Genomic DNA, 20,629 nt, shown 5'->3' with positions numbered 1-20,629 from the left:
TTCAAAATGGTTATCAAACTCTTTTACATGTTAAACTGTTTATAAAACTTATTCTTGATTATCAAATCTTTACTTTCAACTCTTTAAACTTATATATTGCCAAATCATGTCTAATGCATATATAGTTATATAAGTAAGGTTTGAAGGACTTAGGACTGATAACTCACTTTATTTCCTGTTCCTTGTTTGGTTGTGGACTTAGAGTACCCTGTTGTTTGTCCGACTGTCGTTTGATCCTTAGTTATATATCATGTATATATGTGTAGATATAAAGCTTTTACTTCAGTTCCAACCCTTTGGGTAGCAAAGGTGTATATGCTAAGTCACTTATATAACATTACTAGTAAACTATAATAGGTATAGTTTAGGAGTATACTACTCACTATTTCTAATACTATGAAACATACAAAGAGTCAGTTCATACATAAGTCAATGCATACTGTAAACAATACATACACTACACTATATAACTGAACATACTACACACTAGAAAAAGAGAACATACACTAATACATACTATTCATACACACTAAATACTATACTAAAGAACATACTATGATGAGAATCAGGGAGAACATACACTACACTAGTACAAACAATACATACACACTATAACCTAAATGTGAGGCACTACTTCGGGGCATGGCATCTCTGTCATGGCTCGACTTATAACCAGAGTCTTCTGAAAGAAGAGCGTGAATTCGTGTATAGATCTATACTGGACTGCCGTCCTACACCTTGCTGCTAGCTACAGTGGGACCTGCAGGTCTTCGGGTGATGAATGTCATACCATCTCGACGTCTTCGAGCGTCGTGTTTTACTAAGGTCGATCAAGTATGGTTACAATTATATCACATTATACCTTAATTAACAATTGGTTTAAGGTAGTTAGTACAGTAGTAGTCACTATAGTATAATACTACAGTACTTTGTTATTTTCCCATTACATCTACTTTGTGATCTTCTCACATAAACAGTAATACAAGAACTATATTTTATCAAATGATAGTCACATTTGGGAGAAATACTCACTTTTACAATGAACAAGCATGCAGTACTTGATGTCTTGGTAGAAGACTACTTTTAAATAGAAAATATAGGATTTTCAAGGAGTTACAAACAATTACTACAAACATTTTTACAAACTTACACATCAAACGCGTACAAACATTTTCATACAAACAATGACACTAAAGTGCTTATGAACTCACCAGCTTTAATGCTGATAAACTCTTTCAAAATAACTTTTATTCTCAGGTCGTCAGTAGACAGGTACCGAGGCCAGCTTTTGAGAAGATGGAGCACTTTTCAAGACTCATCTTTTATTTTGATTCATATTTTTGGTGTCTTATAAACTATACAGAACACACTTGTATTAAAATATATTATTAAGCAATGGATGATGTTGTTTGCTTGTTTACTATATTTCTGTGTTGTGATATTGTACATGACGTCCTCCTCCCCAGAACGTTTCCTCCGTTCCGGTTTTGGGGTGTGACAGGAACTTTATCATACTCGTATAATATATAGATGACATTCTCTTGGCGAGTAATCACATTGATATGTTGTTTGAATCAAAACACTTGCTATCATATCACCTTGATATGACATATCTCGTTGAAGCCTTGTATGTTATAGGCATATAAATACATCGAGATTAAAAATAGAGTACTTTAGGATTATCCTAAAAAGGATATATTGAGTGTATAGTAAGTTGATATAACATGCAACAATGCCCCCCCTCAAATCGCTCTAGTTGTTAAAGGAAAATATTTTAGATCATTTCAAGGCCTGAAAATAGAGGGAGAGAGAGAGAGAGAGAGAGAGAGAGAGAGAGAGATCAAATAAATTTTATCATCTATGTTTCGGTACTAGGAGGCCTAATGTATTATCGAGTTTGTACTTGTCCCAATACCACTTATACGGTAGATATGTTATCAATCAATTCATGGTCTAGATCACCAGAAAATTGCCATAAAATTTTGTGATATTTAGAAGGGACTAATAATTACAAACTTGTTCAATAAATGAGTGTTAACGTGGAAGTAATGTGATATTCAAAATCTAAAATTGAAAAAAAAAACAAATATGGGATGTCATTATTGGGATACATATTTATGCTATTAGTTGGCCAATATTATGGAAGAGTCATAATCCAATTTTGACGACTACATCAACTATGGTGGCGAAATATGTTGTCATATACAATGCAACTTGCCATATAATTTTGTTGTGAAATTTAATCACAAGACTCATATTTTTAAATTCCATTTCAAGGACATTCAAATAAAACTTATTGCTCTAATTCTTCATCTGTATGTTTCTTCACTAGCAATAATTATAGTGGAATGAGGACTAACCTCGATACAAAATACTTTTTCTCTTAAGAAAAAGTGGGGGAAATAATATTTGTATCGAACACATTAATGCTAATAATATGCTAGCGGATCCGAAAACGAAAGGTCTACCACCCAATTATTTGAATATGCCGTCAATATGGGTTTAAGAGTATGCCTAATATTATGTAATTCTAGCATAGTGCTTTAATGGAACTTTTAATTTTAATTATTCAAGTACTTGATTATTATTCCTCCATAATATGCAATTTGTCTATATTAATTACTTTTGCACACTTATTTTCTATATAGACAAATGTATTGCAATACCACTTAAATCTTATGTCATTTTGGCTTAAATTAATCGTAAGTTTCTTACGAAGCACTAAAGTATGATGGGTGGGGGTCCCATGTCTAAAACGGCATGTTAGGCTGTACTTTTCTCCTTTTTGTGTTAATATGAAACAAGATGAAAGTTACTTGGCCAAGACAATAAAACATGTATACAAATAGTCACTCGGCCAAGTGGGAGAATGTTGGAAAATAACCCATTAGTGTGGCCTTAGGACTATTTTGTAACGCTAATTACATGTTAGGTACAATTATATTTTGTACCATAATGTTTTCCATAGTGACATATCAGGTCCCTATACATTAAATTGTGTAGTATGATGGATATGACATTGTTCTATAACTTGAGGGACTAATCTTGTGTGGTTTCAATTTCTTTCCCCTAAGTTGTAACTAATGAATTAATACCTTATGAACGAACGATCAAATGGAGACTTAACACATTCTTCCTTACGTTCAAACACTCTCTATAAACACCATTATCGTGAGTGCAAAAGGTAGTCGATCTATCCATCAGAAAATCAGAATGACACCATTACGGGAAGAAAGGGAATCGAACTATGGCATCATGTTCAACACCAATTGAAGTTATCACTCCTTCCAAGTAAGTGTTCTATAATCGATTTAGGGTTCTTCATTTTTATGCATAAAATTGATCTCGGGTTATGCCTTTAATTCAACATTACTTCGTTGTTCTTGGTTGACAAATATAGATTAGGATTGAGTGTTTTGTTATGAGAGTAGAGTATGTATTTTGTAGTGAGTTTTGTTATTGTATGTACGTTGAAAACCTTTTGATTCTTTGTCATCTAATGATATAAAAATCATTGATGTTGGGAATATCTGTTTCTTTACTATTTCACATGGTACCCGAGCATTAGGGCTACGATCTTCTTCAACATCTTGCAACGGTGCTCCAATTTCTCCGATATCACAATAAAACTATAAAAGGATTGTTTTCAATAATGTTATGTTTTTCTTTGTTTTAAACTGGTATGTTGTATTTTTACCCCGTGAATGCAAACCCGGTACGTTGTATTTGTACCCCATTAGTGCAAACCCGGTATGATGTATTTTTACCCCGTGAGTGCAAACCCGGTATGATGTATTTTTACCCTGTGATTGCAAACCCGATATGTTGTATTTGTACCTCGTTAGTGCAAACCCAGTATGATGGATTTGTACCCCATTCATGCAAACCCGGTACGTTGTATTTGTACCCCGTTAATGCAAACCCGGTACGAGAGTATTTAGTTAAACTTTATATATTGTTGTATTTGTACGAGAGTATACCGTTAAACTTTGTATATTGTTGTATTTGTACGAGAGTATACCGTTAAACTTAGTATAACTGATTAGTGAAAATAGTATGAGAGTTCCATAAATTATACCTATTATAATTTATACGTGTGTACTGGTTGATATGTTAATATTCATGAAAGTACCCCCTTTGCTCGACATGTTACAAAGGGAATATGAATCTGATTGACATAACTTTTATATTCATATATATATATATATATATATATATATATATATATATATATATATATAATATAATATAATATAATATAATTAAAATTTAAACGACATTCTGACAAATAACTCTACCCTAAGCCCACATCCAAATAAGGAAAAGGAAATAAAGCGAAATATTTGTCCTAAGCCCTTTAAATCTATATATATATATATATATATATATATATATATATATATATATATATATATATATATAGAGAGAGAGAGAGAGAGATATATATATATATATATATATATATATATATATATATATGATTTTGGAAAAAATATATGTTTAAAAGAGTTTTTAAAACATTAAAAAGAGTTTGACCATATTTAAAAGAGTTTCAGTAATTTAAAGTCGTTTTAGAAATATTTGGAAATCATTTGATTGTAAACACAATATTCTTATGTTAGACTTGTATTCCCCCCCCCCCCCTAAAACAGTGAAAAATAGTAAAAACGCAGGGGTATGAACTCACCTTGTATGTGTTTTCTTGGGTGATAACGATGTGGTAGTGACGATTTCCGGGTTAGAACACGTGTTAACAAACGTATCTAACAGTGAAGAATTTCCTGGGAAATGACTTGAGTTTTCGTACGAAGTTTGAAGGTTTACTGGGTGAATACTTTGATACTTGAGAGGATATGAAATGAATAAGGCTTGCAAATTTGAGAGAGAATGAAGGTGTTTACGTTGCTGAATGTACAAATGAATTCATTTGCACCTTAAATATGAAAGAAATCTCATGACGTGGTGATGTGATATGTTCGTTGGTAACTGTATCTTATCGTATTGGGAAGTTAAATTGGATAATATTTGAAGATATTTGAAGAGGGTTTACGGTTATACACTTCCAAAATGAAGTGTTTACGGTCTAGAAACATGAAATGGTGAAAGGTTTACGGTTTGATTTCATTCTAATTAGGTGTTCACGGTTTGAATTCTATTCCTTAATGAGTTCACGGTTTTGACCTTCATTTCTTAATGAGTTCACGGTTTGACCTTTGCTCCAATTGAATTCACGGTTTGCACCCATTAAGAGGGTTCACGGTTTGATTTCCAACCGTGAACACCTTTTGGTTTTAAACATTGGACCGTGAACTAGTATTCTAGATGTTCTTGGACCGTGAACTCAATGTGGTGTGTCATTTTGTGCTTTAAACTTTAACTCCTTAACTTATCTTGACTTGTATATTGAGTAATAAATGTATAGTTTCAATATAAGTGTTCATAACTTGTAAATAAATATGATTTACAAGGTATGTATATAAAATAACTTATATAAACATGTCCTTAAGGTATTCAAGTTCATATGGTATTAATGCTATGATATGGATTTACTTGCATACGATTGTAACTTAGGCTTTTATTCGAATAAGTTTCAACTTACATTGATTTGAAATTACGGGTTGTTACATTATCCCCTCACTAGAGGGAATTTCGTCCCGAAATTGTTTCTAAAGTGGTACTCATGAACTAGGGAAAAGATGTGGATATTTTTGTTTCATTAGACTTTTCTATTCCTTAGTGAATTCAGGTTCTCACTTGTCGTTCCACCCCTTTATTATTAGTATGTGACCTTGTTTTGTTTAATCTGATTGTCTGCGCTGGGATTGTAAATTGTACTTAAGATGGGAGATAGTGTGGGTTTGGTTTACTTGTCTACGTTCACTCGAATGGTAGCATGTTAATTTGTAGTTTTGAGCAGCTTTGTCTTGAAGTTCATGGTAGAACTCATACTTGGATCATCTATCATCACCTCGTGTATACAAGTCGTATATAATTAAGATTGAAAAGATGTTCGGATGGGTGGCTCTGCCCCAAGTCCACAACCAGACAAGGAACATGAGGTAGGGCGGAATCATACATCCTAAATCTGTTGAATCTTAATTATATACCACCCTTGCGTATACACTTAGCAGTGATAGGTTAGCCGCATGGGTTCTTAGTCTCTATTCTCGAACTTGACTTGTTGTATGAGTGGTATTCCTATGAAGTCTGCTGAGGATACTTCGGGAAGATTGCGTACTTGTGGAACATCCTCGGTGTGTTTCACTTTAAGTTTCTTGTCTGCGGAGTAAACTAGGAAGGCGTGATACCCCTCGCATGGGTACTTCTGAGTTTTGAAGCGAGAGACGATACGGAAGTTTGTTTTGGGTTTGTGGTTATAGATTGAAATGATTTCGTTAGACGGTCGTTTAAGGCGAAGGGTCTTTACATAGCATAGGAAATTGGTATGGTGAGGACCAAGTCAATTCATTTCAAATGACAACTTCGGAACTTCTTTTCGTAACGGGTGTTAATTCAATTAGGAAGGAGGGTTTGTTAAAACGATAGTACATTCTATGATTATGTTTTTAGTTTTTTTAGTTTTATCCTTGTTATTACTACTGCAAATGTTAGCACTGCATTTAGTGAATGTAGACAGTAAGAGTACTTCGATAATTACTGATGAAATCACGTAATATGATCCCTATAAAGTCCCTCTATAATCGTTTAGTGTATACAAATCATATATAGTTAAGATTGAGAAGAAAGTCGACTGAGCCACTCTGCCCTAAATCCACAATCAAAAAAGAAACAGGAAATAAGGCGGAGTCACTCACTCTAAGCCTGCAAAATCTTAACTATGTATGACTCTAATGTTACACTAAGTCATCACAGCTCACCTGTAAGGATCCTTAGTTCTTATAAGAATGAGAAGGCAATTTATGATTTTAGATTTTTAATTGTCAAAAACTTTTAAGAAAAAACAATGCTTAATTATTGTTATTTGGAAAACGTACCAAAATTCCCAGTAGGTTCCTCGTTGCTCCTTTATGTCTTGTCGTTAAACTCCTCCCTCTCCTCCATCATTCCTCTCTGTTGGACAATCTCTCTTGAAATGTCTCGTTTCACCACATGCATGACATACTTGGATTGTACTTGCATCGGTGGTTGAAGTGATGTGTTGGGTCGGAGTCCTACAGAAACGAGCTTCTTCCTCATTCCTCATCTTTGGACAATCTCTTTTGAAATGTCCAGATTCGCCGCACCCATAACAAGCCTGGCTTACTCCAACGTCGGGAACTTGAATGGTTGGTTGTGCCAATGATCTGTAGAAACAAGTGGTGTGTCCCTTTCTGTTGCAGTTCTTACAATGCATTTTGCGGCAATTTCCTGTGTGATGGAAATTGCATTTTTTGCAATTTGGTAGGTTTCCAGCATATTGATTTGCTGGTGTAGGGGTAGCAGGAACAGCGGCAGGAATAGTAGTAGCAGAAACTGTCATTATCTGTTGCTTCTTGGTAGACCCTTGGGTCGAACTCCTCCCTTTCTTAACCCATAACTCTCGTTTCTTGTTATTAGGTTTGTGTTTTGGAGTGTAATTGTAGATGGTCACTCGTTGTTTTCCTTGGTTGTCACTACGGTTTGAATTGTCGACACTGTTTCCATTTTCGATTGTGTTGTTAGCATTGAATTGCACATTGACAGTTGTCACCGCAACTGTTACGGCAGCTTGAAATGTTGTGGAGTCTACATGTAGAACCGGGGTTTTGTCGGTTGGCCGGTTATTTCCATGTGAAGACATGATTCTGATGCATGAAGGGAAACGAGTTCGTAAATAACCAATATAGTTGATAGTTGTACATTATCTATTTATATAAACATATAAATTTCTCATTTTTCTGTACGGTTCTTAATGTTTCGGCCAACATCCATGTGATGTTTTTATGGTATTGAGTAGAAATAGGTATTTGTAAAAGTGTTTAAGTTCGAGGCAACATCTTTTAACCAATAAGTTTATAAAAGATGAAATGATGGTAAGACGTCTATAGTGCTTTTAAATCGGGTATCTTTGAACTAATTACACAAGTTTAGCAGGTATTCTGCAAAACGTTTATAATAGAAGTCTGCCATGAGTAATAACTTGTAAAGTGATAATATGAAATTTGGATAGTCATTTTTCAAAGGTAATAAGATGCATGTCGATTCCATTGGTATATTATATGCATAAAGTTCGGAAAATTTGACCTTGAAGTAGGTCTACAATATACCAACTTAACGGGAAAAACATTGACAGCTTACCGACCTATCAAAAAGTGAAATTTCGAAGTCGAACTGTAAAACATGAACAATAACGCTAGTTTATATACGTAGACTTAATCTATATCCAAAAGAGTGAGTAGAGTATGCTCTACTCGCGAGAAGTGTTGTTCGGCTTCCTACTAGTTTCAGCCCTGGATTTAGCCAACTTGCGTTCTATTTCAAACATACGCCTTTCTAGTGTCACTTGGCATTCTCGAAGTTCTCTAACTTCAATTCGGGTTGCAGCCAGTTCCCTTCGCAAGGCTTCGGTGTGATTTCTGGTTGTTCCATGGTTTTCAATCAGATGGTGAAGACGAACCGTGTTGACTCTAGTGGTAGCATCAACCTGCATGACTCGGTCGATGGCGGCTCTCACTTGTTCATCGTTACGCGTACCTCGACGAACTAACACTGGTAGGGCTTTGTCTGCTGGGCCTCCTTCGTCAAGGTTGTAGAAGCTTCGGTCTTCATTGTAAGGAAGGTGCTGACCCTGTTCATGACTCCACCTTTCTAAGTTCACTGCCCACTGAGGAGTTGGGCCGTGAAAATCCTGTCGAGGACTGGGATTTTGGGCAATTTGAGGTGGGTTATAGACTTCTGATTCTGATTCAGAGTCTTCTGGAACTTCTTCTTCCATGAAAACTTCCTCGAATTCTTCTTCTATTGGAACATTAGGGTTGTCCTCCGGTTCTTCATCGAGTCATCCTCCATTCCCTAGATTGGGAAAGTACGGATCTCCCGGTAGATGAAATCCAGTCATGTTATCTATGCGAGAATAGGGGTATAAGAAACATTTAATAGATCTAGTAACGGCGTGGTATCGTGTTATAAATACTCCTTTAGTACTTAAATTTATGCTAAGTCCTATTTATGAATAGTAGTCTACTATTGTAAGTGAACAATGTCAAGTTTCAATCTACGAAACTTATAGTTAAACTGTTAATGTATTATGTATGGTATGACCCATACTGAGTCCCCCTATAATCACATAGTGTATACAAATTATATATAATCAAAACTAAATAGACCTTCGAATAAGTGACTCTACTCTAGATCCACAACCAAACAAGGAACAGGAAATAAAGCTAAATCACAAATTCTAAGTCTATAAAATCTTGTTTATATATAACTCTTATGTATGCACTTAGTAATTATAGATCTACCAGCAAGGGTCCTTTGTTTTTATATGGTTTGTTCTTAGTATTATAGTGCATAAAATACTCCTATAGTATCTTAACTTTATGTTATGTTCTAGAGTTCCTTTGTATATAGTTGGTAAGTTTAGACTTGTCGTAACACTACCATCACTCCCAAACACATGTTGGTCGTATCTCAAATAAATATAGTTGATCAGGCTATATTTATCCCATATATGATTATATAACTGTCTAGGTTTAACCGCAGTGTCCAACATCCAAATACTTTTATGTTGTTATGACTGTGATGTTGTTCTTGTATGTATGAATGTTATTATACTTCTTATAAAAAACTTATAATTTAAAAGTATACTTGTAGTCAGAGCTCTTTAGCCCCAATGTATTTATAGTTGTATATCTTTTATGAATTAATATACTGAGTACACTATAAACAATGCTCTGATACCAATCTGTCACACATCCAAACCGGAGCGGCGGAAACATCTGGGGGTGGATGACTTCATGTTAAGTATCACAACACATGCATCATAGTAATCAAAGTACAACAACCATTGCATTAATAATGTATAAGTTTTACATAATTGTTCAAACATTGTATAATGACACCAAAATGTAGCAAAAACTGAAAGACGTGACTCTAAACTGCTCCGTCTTCTCAAAATCCTGAGAATGTACCTGTCTACTGGTTCCCTGAGAATACAAGTATTTTGAAAAAAAGTGAGTATCAACATTTAAGTTGGTGAGTTCATAAGTATTTATGTTTAGAAGTTGTTATTTGTTTCTTGAAGTATTGAGTATGTTTAATGTTCCAGAAAATCCAATATTTTCTAATATAACTGAAAAGTAGTTTTAATACCATAAAACCAAACTGTACAAGTGTTGTTGTTGTACTATGTAATAGTGTACATAGTTTTAGTTCACAATAAAACTATAAAAGGATTGTTTTCAATAATGTTATGTTTTTCTTTGTTTTAAACCGGTATGTTGTATTTTTACCCCGTGAGTGCAAACCTGGTACTTTATATTTGTACCCCGTTAGTGCAAACCCGGTATGATGTATTTTTACCCCGTGAGTGTAAACCCGATACATTGTATTTGTACCCCGTTAGTGCAAACCCGGTATGATGTATTTGTACCCCGTTCGTGCAACCCCGATACATTGTATTTGTACCTGGTTAATGCAAACCCGGTACGAGAGTATTTAGTTAAACTTTGTATATTGTTGTATTTGTACGAGAGTATACTGTTAAACTTTGTATATTGTTGTATTTGTACGAGAGTATACCGTTAAACTTAGTATAACTGATTAGTGAAAATAGTATGAGAGTTCCATAAATTATACCTATTATAATTTATACGTGTGTTCTGTTTGATATGTTAATATTCATGAAAGTACCCCCTTTGCTCGACATGTTACAAAGGGAATATGAATCTGATTGAAATAACTTATATATATATATATATATATATATATATATATATATATATATATATATATATAATTAAATTTTAAATGACATTCGGACAAATAACTCTACCCTAAGCCCACATCCAAACAAGGAAAAGGAAATAAAGCGAAATATTAGTCCTAAGCCCTTTAAATATTATTTATACAAATATATATATATATATATATATATATATATATATATATATATATATATATATGTGTATATATATATATATATATATATATATATATATATATATATATATATATATATATATATATATATATATCTTTACTATATTATTAAGGATATTGTCCATTTCTTGAAAATTAAGAGGTACAATACCTATTACCTCATGTACAATAATATTAAGCTTATAATCACATAGTATAGCTATACACGGTATTAGGTATTAGATGGTACCCTAATCTTCTTTCTACACGCAACAGCCGCCATCACAAAATAGAAACCCTATTCTTTCCATCTCCTTCCTACACACAACACTACTCATCAAATCAAAGCCACCTGAGACGGACCCTCAAACTTCAATCAAGATTCTGGGTTCTTGCAATGGATTAGTATGTTTAATCGATGGCACGCGTGACATAATCATCTACAACTCATCAACCAGAAGACATTTCAAGCCATTTCAATCACCTCAAAAGTTCTTCATTGCTCAAACCGGATCGAATTCGTGTATGGATTTGGGTGTGCATCAAAAAACCCTAATCGACCGAGCATATGGTGGCGAGCGTCGACCACTACCTCCTTTGCGCAAATACCTGATCCACGTCACCTGCCAAGCTTCCGCCTATGTCGTCGGTAGCGACTCCGTCGGAATCTCCGCTCCAGTCTGTAACTCCGTTGGAATCTCTGTCGGCAGCGACTACGAACCATTTAGGTACACAAAAATCGATCACATAGGTATTACAAATAGGAAAATGTTTGTAGAAAACTGTTATACCCAAATCAACTTTTCATGTATTAAATCTATTGGTTCGGATGATGGTCATATCTGAGTTTTAGAAGGTATTAAAACCTACAAACTTAAAATTGGTCCAAATTGCTTCTGCAATCTTATGTGATTTTGTGGAGAGTATGACAAGCGGGAAGTGACAGAGTTAGAGATTATAAGTCGAGGTAGACATCGAGGATTATAGAAAAAATCGAAGGTTGGAGAGGGAAATCAAAATGACAGAGGTAGAAAGTTAGAGCTTGGAGAGGAAAATTGGAGTCGGAGATGATGAATACGACGGAGTTGTGCGAGGATTCACCTCCGATTTTTCTTACCCCACATCCCCAAAGCTATTGTTTACCCCAATGAAATCAACCCTGTTTTTTGCCAAAATTTAAATTTATCGAGTGTTTGTTGATGTTAATTAACCACTCTTATTTATTCTTGAAGTATCTTCCTACAGTTTTCCCAAAATACTCAATCATGAAGCATATTTACAAACATTAATGGAGAAACTGTATACCATTTCTTTTTTGACCTAAAACACAAAATTTCTTGTTTACATGAGTATTTTGAGAAAGAGATAGAAAGTGAGAGAGAAGATTAGTTGGATTTTTTCGTTAGTTAAGATGGAGTGATCGAAGATTCTTGTAATGAGGATTTTGTGCATCACTACCCTCATAATTCTTGAATTCAAACTATTTTTTTTTGTACTTAACAAGCTGTAGTAACAAATAATGATTTTCCAGGGGTTGATTGTGGTAAGGTTTCCAACTTTACCTAATATTTGTTCTTACATGTATTTTTTCCTGCTTTCTTTGATTATTTTCAGGAAAAAATGTGCAATATCCTTAAGACTAATATTTGTTCATACATGTATTTTTTCCTGCTTTCTTTGATTATTTTCAGTCAAAGAAACCATGGAAGGCTAATGGAGAGGTTATACTTTCTTTTATATTTCAAAATGTTCTTGATTATGAAATATATAACCATTGTAATTTGCTTTTACTTGATACAAACTATCGATTAACAATGGCTTGAACAGGTTAGTGAACAAGCCTGGCAAACAGCTCTTTTGTGATGGAATTATAGAGTGAAATCATCTAAATTGTAAAATCCTTGCTGCAACTATTTCCTCTAACCTAACATTTGATATTAAGTCATCACTCACTCACTGCAACTCATATATCTATGGTCTATACACGTATAAATATTACATATATGATATGATATATCCAAAGTTTGTCAATTTACCGATTTGCCCTTGGCTGAAAAAAAATACAGGATAGATTCAACCGCATGACTTCAAACGAAGCTCCTACTTCTCCAATTATGGAACAACGCCCATCTGCTTACATGGATTATCAAGGAATGAATATCAGAAACCAAGCCGAAAGAAAATGGGCTCTTGGACTTCAGGTTAAGTTTCTTGAAATAATTAAATAAATTAAACATTTTTTTCTTATGGTTTTTTATTTTTCTTTTTACAGTCTCGAGCACATCCTCATGAGATAATGACAGTGGTTCTGAAAGCTTTGCAAGAGTTGAACGTGTGTTGGAAAAAATAGGTCATTACAATATGAAATGTATGTGGGTCCCGGGTGTGCCAAAGGCATGGTGAATGATTCTATGCAAAGTAGTCATAATTATTTTGGAGATGAGTTGACTATTGTTGAAAATGATGGTGCGTTGACTTCCCCTAATGTGGTCAAATTTGAAGTCCTGGTAATATCTTTATTTTTATTTCAGTTATTATCGAGTTATTTTTTTGCATTAAGAATTATTTTGTTTTGTTTGGTATGATGGAATCGGAAGAATGGAATGGAATTGAGCATTCCCAAAGGCATTTGAATTCTGATTCCTTCCATTTTGTCAATTTTCATTTCGTCCTGGATTGGAATGAAAATTGTAATATAACCCTTTTTTATTTAAGTTTTTTTTTTAGAATTTCATGATATTTAATTAAATGATAAGTTTCTTTTCTAAAAATAACTAGAAGGAATTATTTTTATTTTAATAAAAATATGATAATAATATGATTAATTTTGGTATGATTTTTGACAGTTAGTATTTATGGTATGATTTAAAGTATTTTTGGTATGACTTTTGACAGTTAGTATTTATGGTATGATTTAAAATATTTTTGGTATGATTTTTGACATTTAGTATTTATGGTATGATTTAAAATATTTTTGGTATGACTTTTGACAGTTAGTAATATCCGAAAATACATCATATGATACATTATTCCGTCTATAAATCTAATATATTATGTTCTTATTTTTTACTTTCACAGCACAATTCACCAACAAGGGATCGGGAACTAGAAGATTACTTCATTGCATTGCATTACATTTCGTGAGACGAATTCAGGTTCTCTTTACTTCTTCTATCTGTTTGATGAATCTTCTTCTGTCTTCTGTCTAAAGTGATAAATTTATTCTGTTTGAAATGATAAAATTCTTATGTCTCAAATACAATTCTTGATTTTCTACTTTACTAGATCGAATTTGGTGTAACCATGTGAATATTGTTTTTTAAAATTTGCATCCAGGATGAGGTTTAGATTTTGTTGTTTGCATCATGCTTGTTTGTTTGATTATCAATTCAATATATTGTTGTTCATGAATGGTCTAAAGTATTGTTCCTGTTGTGATTTTAGTTTGATTATCTCACATATACCTTGGCGAAGTAGTTATAATCAACAGCCCACGGTTCTTCTTCCCTGTTATCTTTCTTTCGTTTATGTCCCTGTTTTTTATTTATGCACATCAACCGTTCAATTCAGCAAGAATTAAGTTAATTGATTCTTGCACACATTTTATTCTATTAGAATAAACAAAGTTATCTCTTACATTTTAAGGATCAAAATAAAGTTTATGGCATGGTAATCAATTAGATGTATTTGTTAGATCTTTATAAGACATACACAGAATGTAATAGTATAATCATCTTAGGCTTTATGAATTATTGGTGTTATTTATGTTAACCATATATTTTCCACATCCTTCAAAACAAAACAAAATAATAATAATAATAATCATATGTAATGGTAAAAAAAATATGGTGTTCTGATCCATGTGAATGACTCATAATGGTTTGTGGTCAAACTTTAATCCAAGTTTCCAATTATTAATATGTGAAAAGAGATCTCAAATATTTTATATGTTTTGATTCGTCAATGTCCTCACAACGTATTTTTTAAATTATTATATGTTATTTCCTTATCATAACTTATATATACATATAATTTTACCTTAGCCCAGTTCTAGAATTTGGAGCCATTTTGGTACAATTAACTACATAAATATAGAATATATTGCACTGTATAAATTTCAACACATAAAATGAACAATACACAGATCCCATAAAATCATAATCTGGTGGATACAGTCTTATCTCTACCTAGCTATTTGTAAAGGAAAATACAAGAAGATAATAAAAATATTGTAAAGTATTAATTAAAGAATACTAAAACTAAAGAGAACTAATAGTAAAGATCGCATATTTCAACATAATATTTATATATTCAATTGGATCGAGATAATAATTGATTCATATTAGGTCCATTATACGACCATATTTTCTTTTTTGTTGTTGTATATATATGCTTTGGGTTTTCTGTAATATTGATATATTCAATTGGATCGAGATAATAATTGATTCATATTAGGTCCATTATACGACCATATTTTCTTTTTTGTTGTTGTATATATATATGCTTTGGGTTTTCTGTAATATTTAATGAATAAATCATGTAATAAAAGCTCTTACTGCTTGGATATTTCAAATTTACAATACATATGTTATTATACTTTAGGCATCTTAAATCGACATAGTTTTTTATATAAATAATGATGTAAATCAATTCTACATCAATCACATCTGACTTTCGTTTTGTAGAATCATGAATGGTCACATTTACGTTGATGCATTTTCATTGTTACTAAACTACCATTTGTGGTATATTTTGACACCCGTTCGTGTGGATTTCATTTGGAGGGACTCAAGAGCAAACAAACTCTTCATGGTTCTCATTGATCAAAATGTATGTTTAAAAAAGTATTTATATCTTATTTTCATTTTCATACTTTATCATAAGTATTCTGTTTATAAAAATATTACATTTTCTATTAGAGAGAGAAATTGTTAGCAGTTGTTCCACAACAAATGATGCGTTTTATTTATGGAGGAAATCTATTGGGTGGTGTGTTCTCTTTAAACCATTTCCAAATCGAACCAACCTATGCTGAGTATCCGAGGTATCAAGAATACAGTTTATTACGTGGCGATTTGATGATTAAGATCAGCAATAACACACGGTTTAATCGTTTGGCCGATGCTATCATATCATGGTTTCCGGTTTTTCCGTTGGTTCCCTCAATAAAAAGTTTAGTAGAGGATCGGACAGAAAGAAAAATGATGATCGGTAAATTTAATAACTTATATATATTTTTAGCATTCTAAAGTTTATAAAATAATAACAAGTTGTCCTTTTAATTATCGCTATTTTTAGATATTGTTGGAAAAATCATCAAAGGCAAGCGAAACTATTCCCGTTACTATGGTTTAATGACGTTAACTTCGTTCACTTTATATCTCCAAGATGGGCCGTAAGTGTTTATTATTATTATTATTATTATTATTATTATTATTATTATTATTATTATTATTACACTAAAAAAAAATTAGGTGACTTTGGAAATATTTGATTATAAATAGGGGGAGTATAATAAAGATGAAACTATATATAACCGACCGAACACGCCATCAGATTGTGAAGACTGTCTATGCGATAAAGAGAAAGTATATAATATTTGTTTCTCGGGTGAAATTGGTTCATTTGGATTCAAGTAAGTTTTTTCTAGAAAATTATAATACTTGTAGTGATATTAAAATAACTAAATCAATACGTTTTAATAGTTTTAATCTGATTTTCAGTGAACATTTTGATATCAACCAAATTAAGCAACGTAGAGTTCCAACCGAGGATGCCGGAAGCATTTAACATCATAAATATGCCTAGAAGAATTTTTAATTCCGTGTGAGACATTTGGTGGTGTTTTTTTTTTTGAAGTTTTGACAACTTTTACGAGTGCGTTGCTTTTATAGTTGATCTACATTAATGTTAGACATATTGTGCTGAATTTTTTTTATGTGTGGTTTATTTTTCTTGTGTTGGATTATGAATTGATATATAATAATTTTTGGATATCTATGGAAATTTTCTTTTAAGTATGTATTAGTTTCTTCTATTGTGTTTTCGGATTACAAGTTTTTAGTATAGTTGGTTATTTATTAATGGTTGTGTTGCTTTCTGAAAAACTAAAAAAATTAATGTTAAAATAATTTTTCATGATTTTTCTAACAACAAATTAGTTTCATGTGAGAATCTTTTGTTGAATTAATGAGCATGTATACAGTTGTTAATGTTCAGATCGGATATATGAAAAGTTAAGACTTTTAAAATTGTTAACGTTCATCCCATCACATCACACAAGGCTTTAAGTTTTTGGTATCGTACAATTGTTTCTTGTATTTTTTAGAGTATATTATTTATTGCACTTTTATTCGTGTGAAACACACACATACATGACTACTAAATCACATGGTCTACATTACAAAATGTTACATTCTTGATGATATAATATGTGCTTATTCTTAACATTTCCATTTTAGTGTGCAATGAGTACCATAGATAAGGGAAACGAAAATTGTGATGATTCCCGAAACCCGATAGATATAGAAAAAGGTATGTCGTTTATATGAGTATATATTTGCATTTATAATATATGACTATTTATAAAAATAACATATTTATAGAAAATCGAAAAAGATACAATAGAAACTATTATGCACGAAAAAAGGAGAAAAACAAAATGAGAAGGATAGCTAACGGTGAAGGATGTAGTCAACCTACAACACTCACAAGTTGCACTACAATGGAGAGAAACGAAACACATATCAACGAAGATTCCTCTGTGAGTGTTATAAGTGCAGCTCAGAGGACGAGTACTTATAATAAAGAATATTATCAACGAAGAAAGGAACGAACTATGATGACAAAAAGAAGAGTATACGCCTTTCAGGAGGATCCATATGATTTTGTTTACGAAAACATCCGTATGGAACATCGTATATTAAAGGCTCAAAACCCTTGTGTTTATTGTGGAGCAAAGCGACTACAATATGAATTCCCTACCTTTTGTTGCATCAGTGGGAAGACAAAACTGGCATACTCCCCTATTCCCACAGAATTGCACCAACTCTTCACAAGGCAAGAGCAGCTAGAAGAAAGCTTCAGGTACAATATAAGGGCGTATAACTCAAACTTTTCTTTCGCATCAATGGGTGTAAAGGTGGATGAAGAATTGGCCAATATGACTTCTGGAGTTTACACTTTTTGTGCGCACGGAACACTCTATCATAATATCGATCAGTTAATTTCAAGGGATGAGAAATCGAGGTATTTACAGTTGTATTTCTATGATGGTGAAGTTGAAATATCACAGAGATCCTCCTGGAAGAATGTTGATAGAAGAATAATTCAAAAACTAACACGTATTCTTGCTTGGAATCCGTACGTTAGAACATTTAAACGTCTTTCTGATCTAGGACCGCTTGATAATTATAGAGTGACTTTGAATGCATCGGTGGAACTTGACCAAAGGGTGTACAATAAGCCGACCACATCTGAGGTGTGAATATTAACATTTATCTTTATTCATTTTAAAATTAAATGTGTCATATTCATTATTATACATATCATATTAATCACCCTATTGAACTACACCTTTGCATAAGTTGCTGGTATTTGGGTTGAAGGAAATGACAACATCACTGCATATAAAAGAAGTATTATTGTCTATGGGAGGTCTAACTATAAAACTGAAATTCAACCTCACTTTGGTTGTTATGATCCTTTGTCGTATCCTTTATTCTTTCCCAATGGTGAGTCTGGATGGCATCCTAAAATACCAAGATATGGGGTCGCCATGGATGAAATTCATAGTGACAATGAAGACAATGATGAAGGTTCAGAAGGTACGCCTTTAACATTCTTTTACATATTTAAAACATGTAACAGATATTGCCTTAAATATATGGATATTTAATTTATATATTTAACATAAATTATGGTATCACGGAATCTACTTCAAAAAAAGGCAGAAATACTGTAAATATGCGAGAGTACTATTGTTACAAGTTCCAGATACGGTCGAATGATAATGTGATTTTGATGGGAGGGAGATTGTTCCAGCAGTTTGCAGTAGATACCTATATAAAGATTGAGACTACACGTTTGGTTTTTGTTGAAAAGAACCAAACCAAAATTAGATCCGATTTATACCAGGGCGTTGTTGATTGCTTCAATGTCGGTGAGGCTCAACCAAGTAGGGTTGGACAAAGAGTTGTGTTACCTGCAAGTTTCATTGGAGGTCCACGTCACATGCGACGAAGATTTCTGGATGCCTTGGCTTTAGTTCAAGATGATGGGAGGCCTGATATATTTCTTACAATGACGTGCAACCCGAAATGGAAAGAAATCGATGATGAGTTATTGCATGGACAGTCAGCTCAAGATCGACCGGACCTTGCTGCAAGAGTTTTTCATGCTAAGTTAGAGGATCTCAAGGTACAGTTATTCCATAGACATATAATCGGTGTGGTGGGGTCATATGTGTATGTGATAGAGTTTCAAAAGTGTGGATTGCCACATGCACATTTCCTCTTAATAATGACACCTGGATATAAGATGAATAATCCAGACGATTATGACAAACTTGTGTGTGCGGAAATTCCCGACCCAATAAGGTTTCCTGAAATGCATGATCTTGTCAAAAGTCACATGATGCACGGTCCTTGTGGTAGCTTATGAGAAAAAAGTCCATGGATGCAGGGTGTGCCAAAAATATGTCGTTTCAGATATCCTAGGCAATTCAATGAAAAGACATCACAAGGAGCGGACTCATATCCATTATATAGAAGGAGAAATAATGGAATTGAGGTGATGTAAGATTTACAACATTGGATAACAGATGGGTGGCTCCATACAACCCAAAGTTGTTAATGATGTTTAATTGTCATATCAACGTTGAGGTTTGTTCGAGTATAAAGTCTGTGAAGTACCTCTTCAAATATGTTTATAAGGGCCATGACAAACAAGTTATCCATATTGATAAAGACCAAGAAAATATTTTTATTAATGAGATACGAAAGTTTCAAGACGCACATTATGTATCCCCTCCTGAGGCATTATGGCGAGTTTTTAGCTTTCCTCTTTCAAAATTCCACCCTTGTGTGATGGCCTTGCAAATACATCTCCCGAATCAACAGTTGGTTAGGTTCAAAGACGGTGACAGAATGGAAGACATTGTTAATAGGGAGAAAGGAAAAAATTCAATGTTGACGGCATATTTCAAGAAGAATAAAGAAGATTCCAATGCGAGAAAATATTTGTATAAGGATTTTCCCAAACATTTTACATGGAGTCGGAGCAACCATTGTTGGAGGACCAGGGAACATAAATCAATGATTGGTCGACTTGTTTATGCTAATCCAGCTGAAGGAGAGAGATAATACATACGCCTGCTTTTATGTCATATTATTGGGCCTACCTGCTTTGAAGATTTATACACAGCCAATGGTGTATTACACCCTACATTTCGAAAAGCAGCTCTTGAAAGAGGTTTAATAGAGACCGATGATAATTTATCACAATGTCTTGTAGAGGCTTCCTTATTTCAATTTCCCAGCGCACTTAGAAGGTTATTTGCGACGATGCTGAT

The 20,629-nt window shown here is 33.2% G+C and overlaps 1 protein-coding gene across 1 annotated transcript; it reads left to right on the top strand.

Moving 5' to 3' along the window:
- Window positions 1-19,023: 19,023 nt before the first annotated feature.
- On the top strand, window positions 19,024-20,420 carry LOC145119776 (uncharacterized). Its single transcript, XM_079055507.1, has 2 exons — window positions 19,024-19,655; window positions 19,880-20,420. Exons 1-2 carry the CDS (start codon window positions 19,024-19,026, stop codon window positions 20,418-20,420), a joined length of 1,173 nt encoding a protein of 390 aa, XP_078911633.1.
- The last annotated feature ends 209 nt before the right edge of the window (window positions 20,421-20,629 follow it).

Source organism: Lactuca virosa, chromosome 6 (assembly GCF_052849685.1).
Source record: "Lactuca virosa cultivar CGN04683 chromosome 6, Lactuca_virosa_CGN04683_v6, whole genome shotgun sequence".
In the NCBI taxonomy this organism is placed as follows: domain Eukaryota; kingdom Viridiplantae; phylum Streptophyta; class Magnoliopsida; order Asterales; family Asteraceae; genus Lactuca; species Lactuca virosa.
The sequence above is the reverse complement of the archived record's forward strand: the minus strand, read 5'-3'. Positions and strand labels throughout refer to the sequence as shown.